Source organism: Nelumbo nucifera, chromosome 1 (assembly GCF_055504915.1).
Source record: "Nelumbo nucifera cultivar China Antique chromosome 1, China Antique-T2T, whole genome shotgun sequence".
Taxonomy (NCBI): domain Eukaryota; kingdom Viridiplantae; phylum Streptophyta; class Magnoliopsida; order Proteales; family Nelumbonaceae; genus Nelumbo; species Nelumbo nucifera.
In genome coordinates, this window is record NC_142649.1 from 138,326,249 (window position 1) to 138,336,647 (window position 10,399).

The 10,399-nt window shown below is 31.2% G+C and overlaps 1 protein-coding gene across 1 annotated transcript; it reads right to left on the reverse strand.

Moving 5' to 3' along the window:
* Window positions 1-6,008: 6,008 nt before the first annotated feature.
* PETC (photosynthetic electron transfer C) lies at window positions 6,009-8,518 on the reverse strand. The gene is made up of 5 exons (XM_010279589.3): window positions 8,352-8,518; window positions 8,017-8,261; window positions 6,814-6,931; window positions 6,398-6,580; window positions 6,009-6,310 (listed from the first exon to the last, which is right to left on the reverse strand). Exons 1-5 carry the CDS (start codon window positions 8,388-8,390, stop codon window positions 6,209-6,211), a joined length of 687 nt encoding a protein of 228 aa, XP_010277891.1. The 5' UTR covers window positions 8,391-8,518; the 3' UTR covers window positions 6,009-6,208.
* Window positions 8,519-10,399: the final 1,881 nt, after the last annotated feature.

Sequence of the window (10,399 nt, forward strand, 5' to 3'; positions counted from 1 at the left end):
GTAAAAGTACATCAATAAAAAAAAAGTAAATTTGCACTCAAGTGGGCATTTGATTAAAAAAAAAGGCATATACTTTATTGGAATTTGTGTTTGCATTCATTACAGCTAAAAGTCTGTTTGTTAAGAAGGTAAATTTGTCAATGCAAAATTAACCCAACTTTACAATTTATATGAACCGTTTTACACTACATATTTGCATCGTTTTCAAATGCAGCCTAAAGAAAAAAGAAAATGTGGAATATGTTAAAATTTAATTTTGAACTTACAGTGAAAGTGATCCTTATTCTGACCATGTAGCAAGCATTCGGAGATCAAAATTGGCCTACCAATGAAGGACAGAAAAATTCTACCAAAGAAAAAAAAATGAAGGAGATAGCAAGAACTTCTATGGTTGTTTTGGTGTCAAATCAATTTGACATGGTCGTTCAGCCATCTTTGTTGGACAATTCAACAACCAAACTCTTACCATGGGTTTTGTTAAATAAAACTAAATAATAGAAATACATAAGAATATGTAATTGTTTTATATTTTAACTTTTCAAATAATTAATAATTATTTATATTTTATATACTATTTTAATAATTTTTTTATAATACAAAAATAATAATAATTAATTTTAGCTAAGGTTGTTTATCAAATCGAAACCGATCAATCCGACCAAATTCGACCTGAGTTGGTCAATTTACTAGTAATTCCGATTGGATTGGTTCAATAGTTTTCCAACCGAACCAGGTTGGGTCAATTTCAATTTTCCCATTTATAAACTAATCAAAACTAAACCGGACCAATCATATATATATAGATAGATAGATATATATATATAGATAGATATATATATATAGATAGATATATATATAGATAGATAGATATAGATATATATATATAGATAGATATATATATATATTAATATTTTATATTTTAAATAATTTTTTAATACAAAAAAGTGGAAAATTTCTCATATTTCTTAGTCTAAAATAATTTATACCGTAAATTTATTTTTTTAATTAGTTTTTAATAATACACTATAATCTTTAAATTTAAATTTAATTTTTTAAGTTTAAATCTTTTAAGCCAATCAATGAAACCAAAAACTAACCCAAATTGATACAACCTAAGTTGGTCGATTTCCATTAATGCTTTTAGTTTTGGGTGGCCAATTCTCTAACCCGATTAGGTCAATTTGGTTAGACAAACAGCCTGCAACCAAATCGAATAGACCCATGAACACTCGTAATTTCAGCTAAATTAACAATTTAATATCTAATAAATAACAAAAGTTTAATGTCCAATAATTATTGAAAATTTATAGCAAGAATACACAATCATAGAAAATAAATTTATAAGAAAAACACATTAAATAAATAATAAAAATATAATAATTATAATAATTACTGAGAATACATTAAATTAGTCAATAATTATTTTTCTACTTTTAAGAAATTTTTTAAATTTATTAAATAATTTTTTTAACTATTTAAAATTTTCTTGTATGAAATATTTCATTATTTAAAATATTTATTTATTGAGATATTTAAACAATATGTAAAATATTTAAAATTTTCATTATTTGAATTTTAAGTATTTTAAAGTTATTACGTTTTAAATATTTTATTACATAATTATTTGCCTATTTTTAATATTTCGTTATTTAAGGTATTTACTTATTGAAATGTTTAAATAATACTTTTGTTAATGTTAACGTTTTATTATTTAAATAACATTTAAATTGAATAATCCATAGAATTATAATTTAGATTCTTTGTACATAATTCCATGATGAATTTTGTAAAATATAAAGTTATTAATAATATGAATGTTATCAAATCTTATAATCATTTTTTGTCTTTTTAATAAATATTATAAAGTTAGTATATAATTTCATTAAAATATTTAAATAATTCTTAAAGTTTTTAATTCGAATTTTCTTTAGATAGATATAGATAAAAAGTGAGAGAGAAGATAAATAAGAATTAAAGATAACTTAAGAGAGAAACTCTTTACTAAATTAAAGATAATTTAGGAGAAAGTGGAGGATAGTGTTGCCACTTGGCTAGACATTAGAAAAGCAAATCCCTCTTTCTTTATCTATTGGTTAGACAATTTAGCCTATGTTGTTTGCCCATTGGTTTAATGTAGGAATGAATGTCAACAAGGTAGGGATCATATTCCCCGTCCTAGACCCCAATTCTGAAATTAATCCCTGTCTTCCCCTATCCCTGCTGGAGATAAAAGTTTTCCTCCATCCTCGATCCTTGACGGGGATGGGTTCCCTGCGGGGACCCGAATCCCCAATTTTTTTAAATAATAATATTTTTTGAAAAATCAATTTACTTAAAGTAAGTAAAAATTTTAAAATATAAATAATATTTTAATATATTTTAATATATATATATATATAATTGGGGTTGAGGTGGGGCAGGGACCTCAATCCCCATCCCCAACCCAATCAGGTCGGGGAAATCGAGTCCTAGATGGGGATGGGGAACATTGCCATCTTAGTTTAATGGACAATTATATGAAATTAAAAAAATAAAAAATTCAAAAAAAAAAGAAAATTAGAAAGGAGGTTTGGAACAAGAAGAGGTATGGTGATATAGACACTCTTACTTTATAAATATAGAATAGATAATAATCTTCAAATTTAAATTTTGGGATAAAAGTGTAATATGTGAGTTAAATGATCCAATTAACAAAACCTGGTGCCAAATGAAGCGTGACTCAATTGGTATGCTGGCTGGTTTGTTCCAGTAGAGATGTAGGTTCAAATCCAGCCCTCCTCTTATCTTGAGTTTGGGGCTGATCTTGATGGTGCATTTTCCAATGCTAGTATATTTTCTCAAGTGCCAGTGTAGTAGACCAATTTTCGGTTAAATTTGTTCTTTTCAATTAAATAAATGTAATATCATATTATATTAAATTTTCATGCAACATTTACATTCCGTCATGTTATGATTTTGAAACATGACTTACATACCTATGCATTATATATGGTGGCTTTGTACTTGTTAAACAAGGCAGAGTGTATTTATCAAATGTTAGGGATAAAGCAGAATTTAGAAATTCTCTCAACAGAATTTCTGGAATTGGCCATCAGTCAATGATGTTTTATCTGTGAGGATTGTTATGGCCCATCGTACGGACCCAACAATTATTATTATTATTATTATTATTATTATTATTATTATTATTATTATTATTATTATTATTATTATTATTACAGGAGATGAAATTGTTTTCCCTACATTGCTTTCAAATGAAAGCACGAATTCATATGATTCACTTTTATAAAGTTTCAAGTAGTTGATGACATTTCACGGGTAAGAGCCATGTGGAAGCTAAAGATACTAAACCACAAAATATTTGTGGAAGTCTTTCACTCCTATTTGATTTGATGAGACTATATTCCTTATTTCCTGTCTAAAATGGTAACTGGAATTGGAAGACGAAGGCCGGGTTATTTTATGCTGCATTTGGCATTTTTTATTTTAAGGATTTTTTTTTTTTTTGTAGTTAAATGCCCTTATGAATAGGGGTGGTAATTTTCCCGTCCCCGATGGGTATTTGGGCTCCTCAACCTGATGGGGTCGGGTATGCGGGTACTTTGGTGGGGTCGGGTTGGGATGGAGCTATCCCTGAATCCCCGCCCCGCTCCGGCCCCGATTAATATATATATATATATATATATATATAATACAACAAATAATATTATATATTTTTATATAGTATTTATATTATAATATTATATATTATTCATTTTTTGTAAAAAATTAAAACTGAAAAACAAAAACTAATACTATTCATTCTAAAAAACACTGACACTTCGATAGACAAAGAACTCTGAACCCTAGTTCTTCACTTCTTCCTTCGTCGTCAGACTCTCTCTCGTCGCCAACCTCAACTAACAATGTTCCTCTCTCTCTCTCTCTCTCTCTTTCTCTCAACTTTGACTGATTTCCATTATATTTTAAAAAATAAATTCTAAATTTCTAATATAGTTCAGATAGCAAAGTTCTAAAATAATAGTAGATGACTTCAAGTTTTGAGGCCAGAATTCATAGGATGTTGAAACTGGGTTTGAAATAAGAGATAAAGAGAAATACAGGGATGGCGGTGGGATTTAGCATGTAGTTTGAATCAGGGCTAAAAGAAAAAAAGATGCAGAATGTCTGGAATGAAGATGAGCACCTGAAATATGAGCCGAACCCAAATGAAATGAAACCCATGCTGTATGAAGATGAGCACCTGAAATGGAGGTGCCGTGCCAGTATTATTCTTTTGCCCTTAATTTATATATAAGAAGTATGTATTAGATGGTTTGTTTCTTTTGTTTTTTTGGTACTATGGTTCATAGACAAATTAGTCCAGGCCATAGACACATTGGTACTATGGTACTATGGTTCAGCATTAAATGTTTTTTTTTTTCTCATTTGCAGTCCTAGGCCCAGAAGGGAACAGGGCCCATTGGTCCAGACCAGCCCATGGTTGCCCCAACTCACTACTGAGTACAAAGCTCCAAAAAAACATACCCATCGTGGGCTTTTGATGTCCTTAGAGATTAAGACCACGGCAGCAATGGAAACAAATCCTCTTTTTTTAAGAATTGGAAAAAAATCATCTTCCTGCAAAAGCTGGTTTGCTTCTGTTTTGTTTACTGCAAAAACTGAATTGTTTATGAATTGGAAAAAATCCTCCATTTTCCAATGGGCCCATGGTTTGTTGCATGGAACTGTTATCCCATTTATTGAGTTCTGCATGATTGTAGGAACATGTATCATTTTTCTTGCAAAAAGTCCTAACTAATTTGGTTTCTAGAGTTTATCTGAATTAGCTGCTCTTTTGGTTGTAGTCTTGCCTCCTCCAAGGGTTTTCGTTGGTCATTCACTCATTCCATATACAAGGGGAAGGCAGCTTTAACAGTAGAGCCAAAGGTTCCAGAGTTTGCCCCTTTAGATGAATGTTTTATGTTCTGTTTTGCTCATTTAAGAACTCAGCCCTAGGTTTTACTGTTAAAAGAATGCTCGAAATTGTCATTACAATTAAGTACTCCAAATTAATTTATTTATTCTTGTGGATTTTTGGTTGGCCCAGTCAGGAACATTTAAGTTATTGAAAGAGGGGTTTGTGCTTCTTCAGTTTGCTCCTGCAGTTGGTGTTCCACAATATGATTGGAGCAGAAAGCAAGTGAGTTTTTTGTCTTTAGAATTTTCATAACTTTTTTGGTAATATACAGATACATTTTCTATTTGAGACTTTGAATTTGGATTGAGGATGAAGTAATATTTCTCAAGTAAGATTACATAGTCAACTCCTGTGTTTTATTAGATTGACACACATCGGTGGCTTGTTGCTTTCTTTGTATGAGGAAAAATTTAGATTAATATTGTCATCCATGGAGATGTTTACATGAATTTAAGGGAACAGTGGATTTTTCTTCGAGATTTCCCTTCTTTGATACCCTGTCTAGGAGTCTGGATTTGCAGTGACCTGAAGGTTATAAACCTTGTGGTAACCCCAATATGGTTCTTATTGGGGTCTCCCATCCTCGTCCCCAAATGGACACATCGGGGATTCGGATCTCCGACAGAGAATTCATCCCCATCAGGGTCGGGGATAGAGGAGAATTCCTTTCCACGACGGGGATCAGGGGGTTGGGATCAGGGATGGGGAATGTAATCCCCGCCCCGTTGCAATTCCTACCTATGAATACTGGGTTTTTTAACAGCAAAAAGGAGATAAAGACCTTAAAATAACGAATGCCAAATGCAGCCTTAGTCCTTTGGACAAGCTTGGTTGTTCTAAGAACTCACAATCACAATACCGAGAATAGTCAAATTGAATAGTAGAAGCCAAAAAAAAATAATAATTTGCAGAATAATGAGATTGAGGAAGTGAACGGTAAAAGTATAATTTACCATCATAATCATCTAAGCTTTGTCTTAATCATATGGGATCACCTACATGAATCCGGTTTCACCATTTCATTATCTTCGGCGCAGCACAATATCCATTGTTAAATTATGGGTGCTTAAAAGCATCAATTGTTGAAGATTAATCATGCCAAATTCAATTTGGGAGCTCATTACAGCTTGTATAAACTTGATTTTACAAAAGATTCTTTCTAATACAGGCTGTGCATGAACTGGATGAAACAGATTGACACAGTTCTACTTGAATATATATGGAGGAATAATGATATTAAGATAGGGTTTAAGCCCACCATGGAGCTTCACCTGTTCTGAAATCCGTTTCAACCCATGGAACAAGAACTACATTCCCATCATCAACGTCTGCATGTGCCAATGCCAAGGACTGTTCCACAGTAGATTTAAACGTTTGTTAGAAGGCAAAACAAGAAACGATGCAAACCAAGGATGGAGAAAGCATTGCAATCCTTACCAGAGGTGCAGGTCCTCTAACGACCCTGCCTTGGTTGTTGTACTGGGAGCCATGACAAGGACAAATGAACTTGTTCTCTGCAGCATTCCATGGCACCACACACCCAAGGTGGGTGCAGACAGCATTAATACCAAACGTTGCAAGAGTTTTGTCATTCTCCACAACAAGGTATGTGGGATCTCCCTGCAACACATTTTATATATTCAAGCTGTCATCGGGATTACTTCATTGCATCAGAATCACGTATGGTGGATGGATCCATTCCAACTTAATCTGTGGTATCATTGCTTTGAAATTTGAGTGATATCTTAAGTTATGGAAGCATACTTCTCTATTATCAGCACTAGGAAAACATGTTCTACAACTATTTGTTTAATCATGTATTAGTTCTTCTAGGGGACATAAGCTATTATTACCTTGAGCCCCTGTACAAGGGTTCTGTCACCAGGACCATGAGTCTTGAGCCATTCGGAGGCTTTGACATCATTACCAAGAGCATCCTTTGCTACTGTACCACCACCAGCACCTCCTGATCTGTTCTATTTCCAATACAAGAATAACACATTCAGGACCCTAGAATTATGGTGATATATTCAATTCACTCAACATTGTTAACAAAATCTAAATGACAAAAAAAATTATAACATAGAACAATAAAAGTATCAAGCCATCCAAAAGGTACCACTAGTGAAGTTCCTGGCTCAGACCAGACGATCCTGTAAAGAGGGACAAAGAAACCAACTGCCACAGCATTGTCTCATAAAGCTTAACTTCTATAGTAAAGAAAAGGTATTCCAGGGCATCTACAGCCATGGGTTGTTGGATTTGTTTCATCACTAACCAGTGGTTGTGGCTTATGGTCATACATCCATTCCATACCAATTGATTAATCAAGGTGAAGAAAGATCTTCCATCATTTGGATCTTCAACCAATCCAATGTATGGCAAAAACATTTGATTATTTGAACGGCCTAGCTTGATGGTCAAATCAAATGCAGTAGAAATTCCATGATTGATGCTCCAACTAGATTCATGATTTGCCCTGTAACATCTTAGTTTCCTAATTGAAGAATTAAGTTAAACTGCGAGAGAAGCGAAGCTACTAAGTTGTTTGTCACTTTATCTAACAAACAGCCAGATTAACGATAATTCCAACCACTTTGAAGATCATTTTTCAAGATAGCTTATGAGAGTGTATTCAATTTCGCAGTGGTTTCATCACCTGATCTTCTACAGAAAAAAGTACGGAAAAGCAAACGAAAACTCTTCAGGAATTCTAGGTCTATTGAACTGTAATAAACAGAAATATAACCAAATTCGTTACTAAAACAACACTTATCAGTACAAATCACTATCTGTTCCTTTAGTAAAAGAAGAATGAGGATCGCCCTTAATTTTCTACCAAATGGTTGGATCTCACTAAATTCTATTCCAGTTCAACTTCATTGATTATGCGAGTTTCTGACTCAAGTCTCTTGAGGCCCTATATGATTCCTTCCGACTCTTTCAAATTAAGTTACATATAAATTTTTCTAGTATTAAATTAAGAGACTGAAATAATACAGCACATTAACATTGAACTACCAAAACTAAAAGAGACAGAGCGGAAGAAAACTCACCCAGGTGGGGCAAAGAAGGAGGCATATGGGACCAACATTCCGGCGGTGGGGAGTGAAATGGCACCCAAGAGAAGCAAATTCATGAGCTGCCTCTTACCCATGTCAGGCACGCGATCATCGGCCGGAACGCTCGTTGCCTGGCAAGTTATCCTCACCATCTTTTCTTTCCCTAGCAAGTGGGTCTTTGTGGGTTTCACCATAAGAGCTTGCGAGGGAGAGAACATCCCACTCTTACTAGAGCAAAACTGAAAATGAAATTAAAACAAAGAAACCCATATCAGCAATAAACTCTGTTTCAGTGGTAGAAATGGAAGACTGAAGGGAGTTTAGGTTACCTGATAATAGGTTGCAGGGGATAGAGTGGAAGTAGACATGGTGGAGAAATCCCGACTGAAGAGGAATGAAGCGAGGGGAATAACGTGCTTGAAGAAGTGGAAGCGACGGAATTCGTTTCATTTTTTCATTCGCTGAGCAGATAAGATAGTGGTTGATGGACGGTTGATGACCAAACAGAGCCACATGTTCAAGATAGTTAATCTATCAAGACAGGTTAATTGCATTAAGTACCCTAGTGTTTCCGTAAATTACATAAAATGACCCCTAACTTTTCAAAACCTATTGAAAGTACCCCTAAGGCTACGGAATATATATATATACATAATAGCGGGGAGTCTGCAATACACGGATTTTGTTAGCTGAAAATTTAACAAGAAAAATATATAGGACTATATAATCGATTTATATTTTAGCTTTTTAATAATCAATTCAGACGAACTCGATTCGAGTTAGTCGGCTTTTTAGTATTTTCGATTAGCTTTGGTTTAACAATTTTCCAATTCAACCAAGTTAGGTCAGATTTAATTTGGCCATTTGTATACTGACGAAAACTGAGCCAACTCAATCATATATATATATATATAATAGCGGGGAGTCTGCAATACACGGATTTTGTTAGCTGAAAATTTAACAAGAAAAATATATAGGAGTATATAATCGATTTATATTTTAGCTTTTTAATAATCAATTCAGTCGAACTCAATTCGAGTTAGTCAGCTTTTTAGTATTTTTGATTAGCTTTGGTTTAACAATTTTCCAATTCAACCAAGTTAGGTCAAATTCAATTTGGCCATTTGTATACTGACGAAAACTGAGCCAACTCAATCATATATATATATATATGTCATATTTAAAATATAATGTATTTAAAATATGTTTAAAATATGTTATATTTTAAATATAATCCTTTTAACACGGGAAAATAAAAAAATTCTCATATTTCTTAGTCTAAAATATTTTATATCATAAATTTAATTTTTTAATTTATTTTTTAATAATACCACTATAATTTATTAAATTTAAATTTAATTATTAAGTTTAAATCTTTTGAACAAACAAACCAAACCTAAAAAATAGATCCAAATTGATACAACATGAGTTGGCAGGTTTTCAATAATGGCCAATCGGTTTCAGGTCACAAACTCCCGACCTAATCAGGTTGATTTGGTTGGCGAAACAACCTACAACTGAATTGAATCAATCCTTGAATCGATCGCCATTAGTGTGCTAAACTAATAGTCTAATCTCTAATAAATAATAGTAGTTTAATCTTCAATAATTATTGAAAATTTATAGCAAAAGCACACAATTATTGAAAATAAATTTATAATGAAAATACAATAGATATCTAACAAAAATACAATAATTGCAAAAATACAATAAATACTGAAAATATATTAAATTAGTCAATTAATAGTGTAATCTCAAATAATAGTTTAATCTCTAATAAATATTAATCAATAAATTATTAAAAATACATAATTACAAAAAATAAATTTATAACAAAAGTACAATAAATATAATAAATTAAATAATAGTTGTTTAATCTCCAATAATTATTGACAATTTACTGTTAAGTAACAAAACAAAATTAGATTTATAAATAATTATTGAAAACGTATTTATAAAAAATAAATAAAATAAATATTAATTTTAGTATATATACATATATATATATAAATATATAATGAATATACACTATTATTGTAAAATTATTACTAATAAATATTATTTTTTGAAAGTTATTTTCTATAATTATTAAATGATATAAGTGAAATTAGTTATTTACAATATTATATAGTTATTTAAATAATATTTTTAGTTTTTAAAATATTAATTATTTATTGAATTTAATAATCCATAAAATTATAATTAGTACTATTATTGCATAATTCGACTTTAATTTTTTAAAATATAAATTATTATTAATATGAACATTATGAAATCTATTATGATTATTTTTCTACTTTTAAGAGTTTTTTTGAAACTTATTACATAATCTTGTTATTTTAACTATTTAAAATTTAATCATGTTAAATATTTCGTT

Coding starts and splice junctions, on each gene's coding strand:
- PETC (XM_010279589.3), bottom strand. CDS start 8,390: ATGTCTACTTCCACTCTATCCCCTGCAACCTATTATCAG. Junction 6,932..8,016: donor TCCTTCTTTGCCCCACCTGG/GTGAGTTTTCTT, acceptor GAAATAGAACAG/ATCAGGAGGTGCTGGTGGTG. Junction 6,581..6,813: donor CCCTTGTACAGGGGCTCAAG/GTAATAATAGCT, acceptor AATGTGTTGCAG/GGAGATCCCACATACCTTGT.